The sequence below is a fragment of the Bubalus kerabau genome, chromosome 9 (assembly GCF_029407905.1).
Source record: "Bubalus kerabau isolate K-KA32 ecotype Philippines breed swamp buffalo chromosome 9, PCC_UOA_SB_1v2, whole genome shotgun sequence".
Classification (NCBI taxonomy): Eukaryota; Metazoa; Chordata; class Mammalia; order Artiodactyla; family Bovidae; genus Bubalus; species Bubalus kerabau.
In genome coordinates this window covers 94,904,218-94,920,751 of record NC_073632.1, presented here as the reverse complement: position 1 = coordinate 94,920,751, position 16,534 = coordinate 94,904,218, and the positions used below count along the sequence as shown (strand labels likewise).

At 40.4% G+C, this 16,534-nt stretch overlaps 1 protein-coding gene across 1 annotated transcript; it reads right to left on the bottom strand.

The window, feature by feature from the left end:
* Nucleotides 1-167: 167 nt before the first annotated feature.
* On the bottom strand, nucleotides 168-15,469 carry GINM1 (glycosylated integral membrane protein 1). The gene is made up of 8 exons (XM_055535921.1): nucleotides 15,282-15,469; nucleotides 10,685-10,741; nucleotides 10,421-10,517; nucleotides 5,336-5,487; nucleotides 4,651-4,807; nucleotides 4,018-4,148; nucleotides 2,184-2,347; nucleotides 168-1,176 (listed from the first exon to the last, which is right to left on the bottom strand). Exons 1-8 carry the CDS (start codon nucleotides 15,399-15,401, stop codon nucleotides 1,065-1,067), a joined length of 990 nt encoding a protein of 329 aa, XP_055391896.1. The 5' UTR covers nucleotides 15,402-15,469; the 3' UTR covers nucleotides 168-1,064.
* Between the last annotated feature and the right edge of the window lie 1,065 nt (nucleotides 15,470-16,534).

Here is a 16,534-nt window from a genome sequence, read left to right as displayed (position 1 = left end):
TCTCCAAGCAGGAATACTGGAGTGGGTTGCCATTCCCTTCTCCATGGGATCTTTCCAACCCAGGGATCGAACCCATGTTTCCTGCAGCTCCTGCGTTGCAGGTGGATCCTATACCACTAAGCCACCGAAGAAGCCATTTAAATGATGGGTTACAATTATAAAAAAACTTAAAAAAAAGAATTTTAATAGAACAGAAAGTAAAACATGGAGTAAAGGTAAGAACTATATATCCTAGATCATATTGTAAAATATACGTCAATATGGGTGATGGTTAAAAAAAGACCAAACATTATTGTAGGGTACACAGGAGTATACTTAGAACCACAAGAGCAAAGGCACATTCTAATTTGACAACATTGATGGACTTATTAACTGATGTGACCCCTTGGTTTCAGCCAGTGTTATGAAAGGAGCTATTATAAGTAACTCACATGGGCAAAGATTTTATTGCAAAAACATTGTACTTTTATCTTCAAAAAAAAAAAGTTTATTTTTAGAGTGAGAACATGTCATTATTTTAAAATCCTGGTTCATTCAAGGTAAGTAGTCTTGGTACAGGATACAATCAAATCATGATATACACACTTCAGTGATTTTTATACTGAGTCACATACTTAATATTAAGGCACATTTTACTGAATAAAAAAATAAGTGTTAAGTTCTTGAGCTTTTAAATTAGAATTTCATAAAGTGCTTTTCAAAAGTCTTATATATTATAGTAATTAAGTGTATATAATTTCCTTAACAAAGGCACTTTGAAAAGGATTGGCACATGGCATTTTGTCTTGCCCTTTTTTTTCTTTTTGGTAGTTTCAAAGTTTCTTCACATGTCTTCTCTTCCATTGCATTTAAATTTTCTTTAATTCACCACCAGAACAGGCAGCCCTATTATAGAATAAGGCGAACTTTAACTGTCACTTTAAAGATCAAGTTTTAGACAGCTTTAGGAGTTGAGCAATTTCTCTAGTGTACAAACCGATTCTTAATGGCTTAAAGAAAATTATATTTAAGTGGCAAATTTGAACCATTAGGCTAAGTCAGAGTCCATGATTTGAGATGGTGTTCTAAACACACGTTTTATCTCCAGGGTTTTCTGCTGTTTTCTCAGGTCCATCTGGATATAAGTTGACAGCTGTGAGAGGTATAACATTGACTTTATCCAACTGCAGAACTCCTCTGAAATATAAAAATTAAAACTAAAGTAAGACAGGGCTACTTTGAGGTTATAATTAAATGTATACCTGGGATTAGGTATTTTTGCTTGATTTTATTTATGATGGTTAGTTCACTTTAACCAAACTAATTGGTTTGGAGGAGTAAGAGGAAGATCCTTAGCTGGTACTGTAGGAGATGACAGGGTAAATTATAGATCTCCATGGCATACACAGTCCTAGATTTCACAAAGTGGGCAAGAGGACTAGGCCCAAGCAGCTTTCTAATTAGTATTCCACTGGCATGCAACCATAGATCTTTAAACAGCATTTCTCCTGTTACTCAGCTCAGCTGGTAAAGAATCTGCCTGCAAAATTCTCTGGAGAAGGAACAGGCTACCCACTCCAGTATTCTTGGGCTTCCCTTGTGGCTCAGCTGGTAAAAAATTCACCTGCAATGCAGGAGATTTGGGTTCGATCCCTGGGTTGGGAAGATCCCCTAGCGAAGGGAAAGGCTACCCACTGCAGTATTCTGGCCTGGATCTATACAGTCCATGGGATCCCAAAGAGTTGGACAGGACTGAGCGACCTTCACTTTTACTTACTTTCACTTTCTCCTGTTACTAAAATACCTTGCTGGTCTTCAAAAATTTACTGCATTTTAAATTGATACTTTGCGGTTGAAAATACATAGTGAAGCCCTCTTGTTTCATTTCTTTCTTATTATACACAATGCATTTTCCATTACAGACACTTGTTCCCTTTCTCTCCAATACACTAAGGTCTTACAGAGCAGAGTTTGTCCTAGCCATATGTGAATTCCCAAGACAAGTGTCTTGACCATATAAGTAGCCAATAAAAGTCTTTTAATTTTGCTAAAGCTGAAAGATGGGCTAGAAAAAAAGAGATATATTATTTTTCCCCCCACTTGTCTTACTCTTCCTAATTTTTCTATTTTCTACTCTATAGTAAATACAACTACTTTTTAATCATTAAGAATACTAAAGTTGATCAAAAATGAGAAATACTTACTTGTATTCACAAACTGGGAAAAGCACCTTTAAGATGGTTATTACTATAACTGCTCCTATAATTCCAACCACCATGACATTCAAAAACATAAAGAATATCGGGAAAATACTGCTCCAGAACCTGCATAGATCTTTTCTGAACTTTTCCATCCACTGACACATCACCTAAAAAAAAAAAGTTTTTATTAGATATGCAAGTTTCATTTGAGCTCAAGAAACTTCAAAAATTATGTTCTAGTTTTAGGTGATGGTAACATTTATATATCTTGACTGTAATGGTGGTAACATGGGTGTCTACACTTGTCAAAACTTATCGAACTGTACATTTTAAATGGGTACATCTTATTTTTTTAATGTACCTCAAAGTTATTCACAATTTAAAAAATTATTTTCTAGCGAAAGGGGCATAAATGTTTGTTACATGTCACTATCCTTTACAATTATTTATACGTGTTGTCTAACTATAAAGGGCTTCCCAGGTGGCAGTAGTGGTAAAGGATCCACCTGCCAGTGCAGGAGATGTAAGAGACATGGGTTTGATCCCTAGGTCAGGAAGATCCCCTGTAGAGGAAATGGCAACCCACTCCACTATTCTTGCCGGACTGGCGGGCTACAGTCCCTGGGGTCCCAAAGAGTCAGACATGACTAAGTATCTGAGCATGCATGACAAGAAGGCTAGTCCACTTATACAGAATGGACCTGTCAACTATGTGTTTCCAGTATTTGGAAGACAACAGAAGGAAAGAGTGACAGACATATTCGTAGCTTTTGGAACCCTATGGGGAGTTCAGTTCATTTGCTCAGTCGTGTCCGACTCTTTACAACCCCATGGACTGCAGCACGCCAGGCTTCCCTGTCCATCAACAACTTGTGGAGCTTGCTCAAACTCATGTCCATCAAGTCGGTGATGCCCATTGGTGATGGGGAGTTCACTGCATACTTCAACAGTGATAGAAGAAACTTGGGCAAGGACTGAAGAGTCTGTTCTTCCTTGCTCTGTGAGAGATGGAGTAAGATTAGTAAGGGCACCAGAGTTCAGGCATTCAAAAAGTGACAGAGGTTTCTCCAGTAACCCAAAGCAAGCAATCCTAACCTAACCTTCAGCAAGAACCTCTTCAAAGAATCGTCTCTGGAATCTTTTGTTACTAAACACAGATCCTGCTCATTTAAATGTAAATTATTTTGAGTAAGAGGCCTAGCTAATAAAGAGATTTCACCATACTCTCTGAACCCTGTCTCCCTGGTCAGCAGTATACTGTTATTATCATATGTGAGTACTTAACAGGTGCCAATGTATATTTACATTTGCACCCATCGTATTTAAACGCTTACAACAACCTCATAGAAAAGGCATCACTTTATGGACTTTGCTGTACACGTAAAGAAAAAAGTTAGAGAGGCTAGGAACTTGTCCCAACTGACACAGCTAGTCAGTGGCAGAACCAGGATTCAAACCTAAGCAGTCTGATTTCAGAAAGTACACTCAACCAAGTGTGCTGAGTCACTGTACAAAGTCTTGAGGGGACTGTGCGTGTGTGTACATGTGTGCATGCATGAAGTCACAGAATAAACAGACCGATGGGGATATGAGAAAGATCCCCAAACAAACTGAAATCTAACACCTTAACCATCATCATCTGACTACATTACTAAGAAGGAAAACAGGAATACCTAAAAATGTCACATTAAAACCGTGATGAGTTCATTATTAACAATGTCCCATGGATCTAATTCTCATGGTTTCCACCTCATTTTAAACGCTAGCACTTATTTTCTTTACCATAACCATAAATACTTGTAACACATATAAAGATAATCCCAAATACCTGATTTACCTTATATGAAGATGGAGGCTCAGCTCTGAGAGGAGTTTCAGGTAATTTGCCAGGTAGAGCTTCATTTACAGTGGTTTCCACATTCCTGATAAGATACTGGCTGGTGGTCTGCAATGAACTAACGCTCTCTCCTGAGAAGGAAGAGCCAAGTTACCAAAATGCCAAGAACGTGCTGGTGACTCTCCCACTAGTTCCAGGATTCTACACCAGTAACATTTAAGATGGTGAGAACATCCACTTTTTTCACAGGAGAAAAAGAAACATTTGACTGTTTAGATTTAAATGCCAGAAAGGAACCTCAAATTAAGACAGTAAGAAGGGAGCTATGGCAGTTATGATTCTGTCACACAGAAAGTCAAATTTTTTAAGTTCTGTGTTTCAGTGGAAAAAATGATATTTCCTCTTCCAAATGAACGTAAGTGAATGAAATTCTTATTATGTATTTTTAGATGATTTTAGGAAAATGGCCCTCTGTCATCAGCACAGACCACATCTTACAAAATGGATAAAGCAATTCATGTTATAAAGCATTTCTAATAGAAGCTTACTTCCAAACATATTAACTATGATGAAAAAGTTACCAATTAAAGAAAGTATTTCCTTAATACTTTAAATAATGGTCTTTGAAAGTACCTTTTTTGGAGAGGTTGGGAAGGGTGAATAGAATGTCACTGTCTCGGGAAATCGAATAGAGCATGCTTTCTTCTAAAGGCAGGGTGTAGTTTGAACGTCTGACTATTCCCTGATTCTTAACTAAAATATCAATTTCAGTAACATCCTTTTGTTGAGCCTATGAAAAAGTAGAAGCAATTACTCTTTATTTTGAATAGTGACACAACCTGGCAAGAGTCTAAAACTGAATTTTCTTCCCTGATTTCTGAAACTAACAAACTTGTGCTATTCACAGAATTCGTCTTTAAGACAATTAATTTGCAACTTTAATCACACACAGTGTGCTTTAACGCTCACTATGAGAGGTTTCCTCTCAGTTTCGTTTCACTGACTTAAGAGAGACTTGGCCAGAAGAAATGGCAGCAGAGCTACGAACCAAATTCAATCTCTTCACTTACTTGCTCTATTTAATAATGATCATAATTTTAAGAGATATAAACATGAATATGATCTTTTTTCAGATTAAGATTTTAAATTCTAAACAGGTAAATGCTAAAACAAGTAAGACAATTCTAAATGACTAGATACAGGCAACACTAGTGTAGCTTCTTTCCTTATCAAGTCAGAAATAAATAACTGAACGTGTGCATAACACTGAACACAAATCTTTACAATTAATTCCCAGATGGCAAGCGCACTATCTTACCTGTTTTCCATCTATCTCTACTACCTCTTCTTGAATGACAATCAGTTGCAAACTGGAACCAGATGTCATAGGCCACTCATGAACTAAAATCCTTACACTGACAATTCCAAAATATTCTTTTTCCTCCAAGTTTTCCAGATTTTCATTCTTCACTGTTTAAAAAAAAAAAAAAATAGTGATAGCTTTGAACAAAAAATGCCACCAAATCAGTTACTGAATTTGATCCTTTTATTGACATTTACATGGAACAAGACACTTGTACACCATTATCTTTGCCTTTCTTTGTTTCTGACCTCACTCATGTTTCAGATCTATGACAACAAAGACAACTTGACAAACCCCTACAATTCTCATACTCATTTAAAGGGAAAAATGCCTGATGACTTTCAGATTTTTGTATGGAACTTCACACTTGCCACACCTTTCCTATTCTTTTACATAGATAAGCTATGTAAGGAACCAGTAAGGTGTAACTGTTTACACAACAGGGTTAATGGCTGGGGAGGGTGGGAATGGGGATGAGGGAGGGAAAGCCCCGTAATTACTCCCCACTAACATGGAGTGGGATCTATTGGCCCTGTTGTTCTGGCTGAGAAACCCCACCCCCACCCCAGCAGCAATGGAGGGTGGCAGTTGCAACTGGTTTATAAACCTGAGGAGTGCTATAGAAAAAGATACTAGAAACCAACGAAACTGCTGCAAAAGCAGCATTTTGTTTCTGTTTCTCCAATGTTATTGGTTGAGAATAATCCGCCAAAAAGGAACCCAGATGGATATTCTGCATGCAGGCCCAGCTGTTTAAGCCGACGCTGTACCTTTACAGAGCTGTTCCCTTGATCCAGCATGCTCTCCGTTACTCACTCTCCTCCCTTAGGTTTTTAAATTTTATTATTTTTTGATGTGGACCATTTTCAATGTCTTTATTGAATTTGTTACAATATTGCTTCTGTTTTGTGTTTTGGTTTTTTGGCTGTGAGGCATGTGGGATCTTAGCCCCCCACTAGAGATTGAACCTGTACCCCCTTTATTGGAAGGTAAAGTCTTAACGACTGGATCTCCAGAGAAGTCCCCTCCCATACATTTTTAATAAACACCTACTTAATAGTTCTAGATACCATATCCTTAAAATGCTGAGTTCATGCCTTTTTATAAAAAAAATTTAAAGCACTAACAGTGTAGTTCTTAGTTTATAAACCTGTCTCAACTGGGCTGAGTTCCTTGAGAGGACGCATTAAGTTCTTATTCTATAGCCTATGTGAAGTAGTGATTCCACCCAGAATTATAAATACATAATTTAAAACAAATACCTGGTCTAGTGGTTCTAAACCCTAACTATATATCAGAATCAACTGGGAACAGCACAGATGCTAAAGCCTCACTCTAGTCTTAAAATTTCAGGGGGTCCAGACTAGCATTTATAATTTTTAAACAGGTACCTACATTTTTATTGAGAAACAAGTGGCCTAACCCCTGGTCTCAATCTAAGTTCACAAACCTGTTCCTCCTTGACTTCTCTGTTCTGTTAATAAACCCTCCGCCTTCTCCAAACTACCAAGGACAAGAACGACTAGGTTGCCTCCGACTTGTTCACTCTCATCCTCTATCCAGTCAGTTGTTCCCTTTGGACCATTCCAGATCCAAAGTACCTCTTCTGTGTGTCCTTTCCAGCTCCATCTACCTCCCCACCCAACACCTAGTTCATTAGCCTCTTACTCTTGACGTATTTACCTAACTATTCTCCCCTTCTGTAATCCCTCCCTCTTCAACCATTCACAGGATGGTGCCGGATTAATCTCACCATCACATGGTTTTGATTACACAGTGTCCTTGTCAGATGCCTTCAGCGGCACCCTGTGACCTCGCTGGTGGTTCTCTGCCTGGTCCTCCTTCTTCAGGCTCATTACGGTGCCCTCTCTCTCATCTGCCTAACCTCCCTCGCATCCTCTGAGCTTCCACCTGGAAAGCTTCCCCTCTCCCGTGGTCCATTTCAGTGTTTTCACTGTTTACCCAGCAGTCTCCCTCAGGGAAGAGTATGCTGCTCGTCAACCTACTCGTATGCCCAAAGGCCAGTCACCAGAACAGACTCGATAGATGAGAAAAGGCAGTCACGTCAATACATCAAAGCGTACTGATGCATATGACTCTTCCTCCAAATCTGTAATGGCTGCTACAGAATAAAACTAGTAACAACAAGAGCCCTCTATATTCTGACTTTCTTCACTGAGGGAGACAGCTTTCCAAAATGGCTCTCAATGACTCTTGCCCCTCCAGCCTTCCTGCCCCTCTGTAACTGCCTTCCATGAAGTGCGAGCTGGACCTAGACACTTGTTTCGAACAAAGAGAATACAGTGAACGTGCTGGAATGTCACGTGTGTGATTAGATTATACGGACTGTGACTGGTGTCTCGCTGGTGTGCTCTCTCTCTGACAGTCTCTCTTGTTCTGTGATAAAGCCAGCTGCTATGTTGTGAGATGCTCTACAGAGAGGCCCACGTGGCAAGAACATGAAGGAGGGACTCCAGCTAACATCCTGTGAGGAACAATTCACAAGGAAATGAATCCTGTCAAGAACCACGAGTGCTAGGAAGCAGACCTTTCCCAGCTGAGCCAGAGTCAGAGGACCCAGCTAAGCCAAGCTCAAATTTATGACCTACAGGAACTAGGAGATAATAGTGTCACAGGCTACGACGTTTGGGTTAAACTGTTAAAACAGCAATATAACTAATACATCTACAAAGAAGAATTTTTTTTAAGAATTAAGGATAGAAGACTCTTGCTGTAGTTGCATTTAATGTTTTAAAGATTCCTGTGAAATGATAAGACAGGCTTTTACTTTAGCCTTCAAGGAAATATACTCAATGCAACTGGGATGACTAGAAAGATGACTATAATAAATAAAGAAAGCAGACTGCACCCCACGTCAAATTCCTAATACATACAACATCAGTGGAATGTTATTGAAGCCAGTAATGGCACTTCTTTTCCTCGCTATGATGGATTAACTTGCAGTACACCAACTCTCTCACTGAGAACTACAGAAAACATGTGAAACATGAACACACACATGGACACTGAAATCTACACTGAAAAAATACTGAGCAGAATTCTTTAGGTAGAGGAAAAATAACTCCAGAGGGGAACACAGATATTTAGGAAGGAATGAAAAGCAAAAGAAAGAGTAACTGTGAGGGTAAGCACAAAAGAACATCGGCCTACAGGAGAACACTAAGAACAACTTATGCTGCTCAGGGTTTAGGAATCCAAAGAGTTACAATTCATGAAAATAGCAACACAAAAGCAAGGGGAGGAATTCCCTGGTGGTCCCGTGGTTAGGACCCGGGGCTTTCAATGCCATGGCCCAGATTCAATCCCTGGTCGGGAACTAAGATCCCTCAAGGCACAAGGCTAAAAAAAAAAAAAAAAATTAAATTGAATTAAAAATTTTAAAAGCAGAAGAGAATAAATGGAGTTTAAGTGTTCTAAGATTCCTGCAGTGGTTGGGAAATGATAAAAGTACGAGTTTACTCATCTCAAGGGTAACCATTAAAACAGTAAAATAATATAAAAACCAACAAGATAAAGGGGGATAATGAAACAAAAAGTAAATAACCCAGAAGAGAAGAAAAGGAGAAAAAAAGAAAAAAAAGAAACAGAACAGATAAGACACAGATAGAAAACAAATAATTAATATAGACTATCTAAATCTAAACATATCACTTATTACATTAATAAGTAAATTAAAATTCCAATTAAAGACAGAATGAAAGCCTGCATAAAAAAAAAGAAAGAAACCACAAGTATATGCTGCTTGTAAGACAATCACCTTAATTATAAGGACCCAGGAAGACTGAAAAAAAAATGGAAACATACCACAAAACAATCCACCACCCTCCTTCATGCCCAGCCAAAAAGCAGTGACTGGTAAAATAATATATTTAGATAAAGCTGATTTTAAGGCAAGAATATCACTAGAGATAAATAAGGACATATTATAATGACAAAAGAGTGGATTCACCAGAAGACATAACAGCTCTAAATCTGCATGGATTTAGTAATGCTGTATGGCAAAATACACGAAGCAAAAACGGACAAAACTGAAAGAACAGACAAGTGTTCGTGGTGCAGATTTTAACATACCATTCTCAGTAATTCACAGGGCAAACAAAAAAAACCAGTACATCCATAAAAGACTGAACGTGATTAACAAATTTGACCTGACAGATATAGAACATCATATCCAACTAATTATATGATTAACTTTCTTTTCAAATACAAATGGAAAGCAACATTTATTAAAACTGACCATATGTTAAGCTATACAGCAAGTCTCTAAATTCAAAGGGTTAAAATTATACAGCTACATCTCTGATGATAGAGATGGAATCAGTAAATGAGAAAAAAAAAAATCCCTCAGTGTTTGAAAATTAAGCAATATACTTCAAAATGACTCCTAGGACAAGGAAATATCACAATAAATAACTGGAAAACATGAATGGAATGATAATAAAGACACATAATGAATTAAATATAGGACACAAGTGCTCAGAGAAATATTTACTGCCTTAAATCTGTATATTAAAATAGGTAACAGGAATACTATACAAATTTCTCATATTCTTTATGTCATTCAAACAATGGGTATATTCCAATGTAACATGTTTGCTTATCTTTAAACAACTCAAGGTTTTAAAAGGTTAAAAAGGAAAATGTAATACAGACATAAAGGTAGAAGAATCAGAAAGACAATTCAGTTTTCTCTTTGCTTTTTACAAATGTGAAGAGATTTTGCCTTGCTTGTAAATCCCTATTTACTACCTCGAGACACATTCTTACATTGTTATTAACCTACCAGACATGCAGTTCCGAGCAATATCAATGCCATGATAGAGAATATGTGAAAATGCCAGAAATAACCAATATTAAGTAGAAAAAGAGTTTTAAATCCATTAGTGTTATCATATACTCTAGTAATGATGTATATTATTAATTTAAAATGGAAATAAATAACGTCAAAGAATTGTGTTTCACTAATTTAGTGTTATTAAAAACACAGAACAATTATGGAAATAATTTAACAGTACTCACCTATCAAAGTCTGACAGCTTATTCGGGTTACACCACTATTTACAGGGAAGTCATTTACATATACCTGTCCACTCTCATAGGTTATGTTAAGAACAACCTTAAAATAAAGCAGCATATACATTAATTCCAATGGTTTACAAATGATGACAAACTCTTCATGTCAAAAATACTTTATCTAACTAAATGAGGTGAATAGATAAAAAAATAAAATAGTCTGCATGATATTTAGCTAAATGATGTAATGAAAGCATAACAAAGACACACCTGCTCTTTAGGCACCTCCCCATCCTCCAGGGTAGTTACATTAACTCTGATGCTGTCCTGCAAAATAAATACACAAATCAGGTAGGTATGCATTTGCTGAACTAAGAGTAACTCAGTTCATTCTCTTCTCCCTCAATTATACTTACTGTATGATCGCATATGACTACATTAAACGAACACTGTTAAAAAACTCATCAGGGAAAAAAAAACACAATTCATCAGTTTCATTTTTACAGCTCTTTTGTGTGTGTGTGGGGGGGGTGGCTTTCAGGATCTTAGTTCCCCAACCAGGGATGGAACCCAGGACCCCAGCAGTGAAAACACTGAATCTTAACTGCTAGACCACCAGGGAATTCCCTTTACAGCCTTTTAAATGCCATTATTCACAATTTCAGTTTTTCATAATCTATACACTTATCCATTTAATATGAAATATATCATGTATCTGAGCATGTAATATGCAAATATAAAGTTTAAAAGAAAAGATAAACACTCATGTATCTCCTGCTGCTGCTGCTGCTGCTGCTAAATCACTTCAGTCATGTCCGATTCTGTGCGACCCCATAGACGGCAGCCCATCAGGCTCCCCTGTCCCTGGGATTCTCCAGGCAAGAACACTGGAGTGGGTTGCCATTTCCTTCTCCAATGCATGAAAGTGAAAAGTGAAAGTGAAGTCGCTCAGTCGTGTTTGACTCTTAGCAACCCCATGGACTGCAGCCCACCAGGCTCTTCCATCCATGGGATTTTCCAGGCAAGAGTGCTGGAGTGAGATGCCATTGCCTTCTCCCATGTATCTCTTACCCAGGAGCAAAACTAAAATGTCATTCATATCTTCTAAGTCCCCTGCATGATCCTTTCTGTCACATTTCCCACTGCCCCTCAGAAGGAATCCCTATCCTGTCTTCCATGTTAACATTTCTTGCTTTCCTTTACAGTTTAACTCCGTGTTCTCTTTCTCTAAACAACCTATTGTTTCATTTTATCTGTTCCTGAACTTTATAAGTGGAATGATATTGCATGTATTTTTCTGGACCTTCTTTCATTTAAAACAGTTATGTGGGCAGACATAGACACTTTTTTTTTTTAACAGCATTGTGTAATATACCATCAATTTATTTATTTGTTCCATGAGAGCGGACATCAAATGTTTCCAACTTTATTGTTTTCACGTACAAACTTGCTCTTATTCTTCTTAAAGGTGTCTTCTAATGCCCATGGACAAGGATTTGGGATGCACAGTTTCAGTGCCTCTCATGGTATGCTCAAAGACAGTCTACTCAAATATTTAAGTTTATTCATGAGATGCTTACTACACAGAAGAAAGCACTATTTTAAGTATTCAGGGTCACAGGAACTAAAATTTGTTATCTGTAAATGAAATTCTTTCCTAAGTGTATTCACAGACGTTGTTATCCTAGAATAAAAAGAAGACTCCTCTTAAATGCCTTTTGGGGGGGGGGCGGTATTCTTAATTTTCAAAGAGAAAAATTATTCATAAACATGAAACTAACATACCAGTGTATTTCTTGGCACCATGAGCAACCCCAATACTTTATATATTTCTAACAAATGAGAGACTAAAACAGTGATTTTATGGGCTGAGTTTATTGATTCCTGGGACAACTTGATAAAGAGGATACCAACATGTAAGTCCATACCATCTATTCAGGATGGCTTTGGTCCACTTCCCAACTCCCAGAGGAGCCCAGGAAGCTTTAGGACTAGTGATTCCTCAGCTCCAGCCCACTTTTCTCCTGGCCCATCCTTATCTAGAATTAAGTGTGGGTTAGAACAAGTGAACTCATCTCTTAGAACAAACTAACATTCAATAAACCATCAAGTTGCTGGCTGTATTGTTTTATGCCCAAATTTCTGTCAAGAGTTCATTCTTTCCAAACTAGACGATCTAGTTTAAAACTGTAGAGTACTGTTCTTCTAAGAGTCTGGAGATAAGCCTCCAGTGATGCTCTTCTTGAGAAACCTTTTTATAGCTTCTGCCTTTCAGTAGAGAACATACCCTATATTGTGAGTAATTTACTGCACTTACATACATCACTTGCCCAATAGAACTGGGCTCGTTGTCTTTGGAAAAGACAATGAACAGACACGAGCACACTGTATTTTCCAGAGGGCCAACTCCAATTGCATTCTTTTGGATCCTCTTGAATGATTTCACATCAGGAGAAACTCTCATCCCTTCCTGCCTCCTAAACCAAAGTTCAGAGCCAGGTCATATTTCTTGTTCTTTCCAAGAGCCTCTGACAGAACTGGAAGTACAGGCTTGTCACCCAGGGCAGTGTACACTTAGCAAAGGGTGGCAGAACTGAAGTCTCCCCCACTCATTTTCAATTATCCTCTGATTCCTTCACTCACAATTGCCCACCTGGGACAAAATGGCTTCCTAAGAACAAAAGCAATAGATACCTGGTTTAAAGTAAGTCTGAGGGAAATAAATGCAATAAATATTTACACATATAAGAAATAAATATTTACACATATAAGAAAAGAAGCGTCCTCTGGCTGCCTCCCTCTCTTTGGTGACCAAATCATTTTAATAACAGAAGAATGAACTGTAAAAAAAGTTTTATTACTTCACAATCTGTATAACCTCAACATCTGACAACTTACATATGTAAACAAAACAGAAAAATGCTTATAATCCAATAAACCTGAGTGACTGAAGACATACACAGAGAATTTTCCTGATTTCAACCAATTTTCTTACATTTAGGTCAGGCGGGATACAAAGATAAACAGATGAAAACGTGTGTGATAAAGCAAGCATAGTAAAATACAAATGGTCGGCTGAGTTGGCATTGTTGTGCATTATGTTATGAGTTGGCATATGGTATCCACTAACCACATGTGACTATTTACGTTTAATTAAAACTAAACAACATGTTAAAAGCTCAGTTTCTCAATCACACTGGCGACATTTCAAATACTCAATAACCACAGTAGTCCAGTGGTTACCATGATGCGGAGAGTTCAAACACACCATTGCTACATAAAAGTCAACAGAAAAACTCCTATCAAATATGTACGACCACTCTAAAACTCTTTCAAATGTTCTGTATCTTTGAAATTTTTTACAATACAACTTTGAAAAATGTTTAGATTCAGAGGCCTCAGCTTCCCACATACACCTTCCAAGGAATGAGATTCTCCTCCTAGTTGCAGAGCATTCATTTAACCAACGAAATGAGTGTAGATCTGGACTTTCCAAAAGCAGACAGAAGTCATAAGGAGAACTGAAATGAACAACTCACTAAGAACCCACAGTATGGTGTATTATCAGCCTGCAGTCTAAAGGCAAGCGTATAACAGGAATAGACTCAAAGGTCTTTGGGATTCATAAAAAACTATGATAAATCTCTAAAATCTGGAAAAGGGGTAACCAATTTCCTAATTCCAGGACTCTAGGAATTACTTCATTTTAATTTGGTCTCGATCTCATATTCATATTTTTGAACTGCAACTGTGGTCCACTTCGTATATAAGTGGTTCTTAGAGCTTGGGAGGGTGTGGCTTCTTGGAATGTCCCAAGAGAACTGAAACCGAGGTACGCTATTATTTTTGTAGCCAGGAAGGGTAACGCCGTAACTCTTAAAACAGTGAAGGTAAAACAGTGACATTTATGGTGTCAGTCACCCCTGACTGCTGGGTATTCAGGTCTTGATTAGTAAGAAAAGGTGCACCTATGTCGTTTATTTTCATTCTGGGAAAATCGCATTGTGAAGTCTTCAGACTTTCCCCCTATCACACATTCAACGGCTGAGTGGCAAATACTGGTTAAGGGCAGCGACAGACCCCCCTACCCGAGCAAAAGCAGTAAGAACCAGTCAGTCACCCTTCAGTACAAGCACGCGGTGATGCGCAAACTTCAGCCCACCTCGGGGTCACCTGGATGGAGAGCTTGCTGGAACACTCTGCTGGGTCCTCACCCTGGAGCTTTTGATTGGAGCGTTTCTATCAGGTTCCCAGGGGATGCTGGCGCGCCTGGCCCCACCGCGCTTAGAGACCGGCTCCTCTAACACCGCCCGCTAAAGGCAGGCCGGCAGGGTCGGCGCTGGGTCTTCCGTCTCTCTGCCTCTGAGGCCCCCAGGCACCCGGCTCGCACGCACCCGGAGCCCCACGCGCCGGGGGCAGGCATTCCTTCCCGCCGCCCGCCGGAGCAGACAGGTGGCTTGGAAACGCCCTCGCTCTCTCGTTGAGCAACTTCCACGTTTCCCTAGCACATAAACACTGCCTCGCCCCAGAGCCCGGCTCTACCCCAAGAAGGCGCCATTACAAAAGGCTGTGATCGGTGACTTTCGACGGCAAACGCCCGTCAGGACGGCAACAGCCGAGACTACCGCAACAAGCAGTTCCGCTGCGCCGGGCTTAACCACACGTTAAAGATTCCCTTTCACTCTCTCGCCTCCCTCGTCCCCTGTCGACCCCGTTTCCTTGGGTGCTTCTTCCCACCACTCCCAGCCCTTTGGGAGCCCTACCCCCAGTCCACGGCCTGCCCGCGGGGAGGTGGAAGGTGTCGATGCGGACGCTGCCGTCCCAAGTCCCCGAGGATCCCGGCCGACTCGCGTCCGCCTAGCCCTACCTTCGGGGCTGGCGGCAGGAGCGGCGGCTCAAGGGTGCCGGTCGTCAGCCACCCGGTGGCTGGCAGGGCCGCGAAGAAGAGCAGCCGGAGAGCGAGGGGCGCCCGCGGAGCACCCTCCATCTTGGACAGGCCGGGGGCGGGCGGCGGGCGTGGGCCTGCGGGCGGGAGGCCGAGGCCTAGCGGGCCTGAGGGGCGGGGCCTTTGGTGGGGCGGGGGCCTTTGTGGGGACCGCGCGGGGCGGGGCGAGGGCGGGGCGGACCCGGAAGTCTCCGAGAGAAGCTGCGGGTCTATAGCTCTAGGCCGCTGCACCACGTTCGGAGGCGGGGTCAAGTCACAGAAGGTCTGATTTCGTCATTAGATCGGCTCTCTGATTTGAGGAGAATTTCCTCACCTGAATGAGTGTAAACATTCTCATTGCCTTTGTTTTTGATTTAGTATACACTGTTTGTATGGAGAAGGCAATGGCAACCCACTCCAGTACTCTTGCCTGGAAAAGCCCATGGACCGAGGAGCCTGGTAGGCTTCAGTCCATGGGGTCGCGAAGAGTCAGACACGACTGAGCGACTTCCCTTTCACTTTTCACTTTCATGCATTGGAGAAGGAAATGGCAACCCACTCCAGTGTTCTTGAATCCCAGGGATGGCAGAGCCTGGTGGGCTGCCGTCTATGGGGTCGCACAGAGTCGGACACGACTGAAGTGACTTAGCAGCATACTGTTTGTGTACATCAGTATGTCTCTATGTGTATATATTTACATATATCTGCAAAGTGAAAATAATGGTAATGTATCAGAACACTGTTGAACGTATCACATTTGGATAATCAATCCTAAAGGAAATCAATCCTGAATATTCATTGGAAGGACTGATGTTGAAGCTGAAACTCCAATACTTTGACCACCTGATGCGAAGAACTGACTCATCAGAAAAGACCCTGATGCTGGGAAAAATTGAAGGCGGGAGGAGAAGGGGACGACAGAGGCTGAGATGGTTGGATGGCATCACCGACTGGATGGACGTGAGATTGAGTAAGCTCTGGGAGTTGGTGATGGACAGGGAGGCCTGGCGTGCTGCAGTCCATGGGATCGCAAAGAGTCGGACACGACTGAGCGACTGAACTGAATATCACATTTGGGGTATATCACCTAGCGTGCCCTGCTAGGTCGCTTCACTCCTGTCTGACTCTTTGCGACCCTATGGCCTATATGTAGCCCGCCAGGATCCTTCTTCCATGAGGGTTCTCCAGGCAAGAAT

Coding starts and splice junctions, on each gene's coding strand:
- GINM1 (XM_055535921.1), bottom strand. CDS start 15,401: ATGGAGGGTGCTCCGCGGGCGCCCCTCGCTCTCCGGCTGCTCTTCTTC. Junction 5,488..10,420: donor AAGCTGTCAGACTTTGATAG/GTGAGTACTGTT, acceptor TTTTTTAAACAG/TGAAGAATGAAAATCTGGAA. Junction 4,149..4,650: donor TCCCAACCTCTCCAAAAAAG/GTACTTTCAAAG, acceptor CTTCCTTCTCAG/GAGAGAGCGTTAGTTCATTG.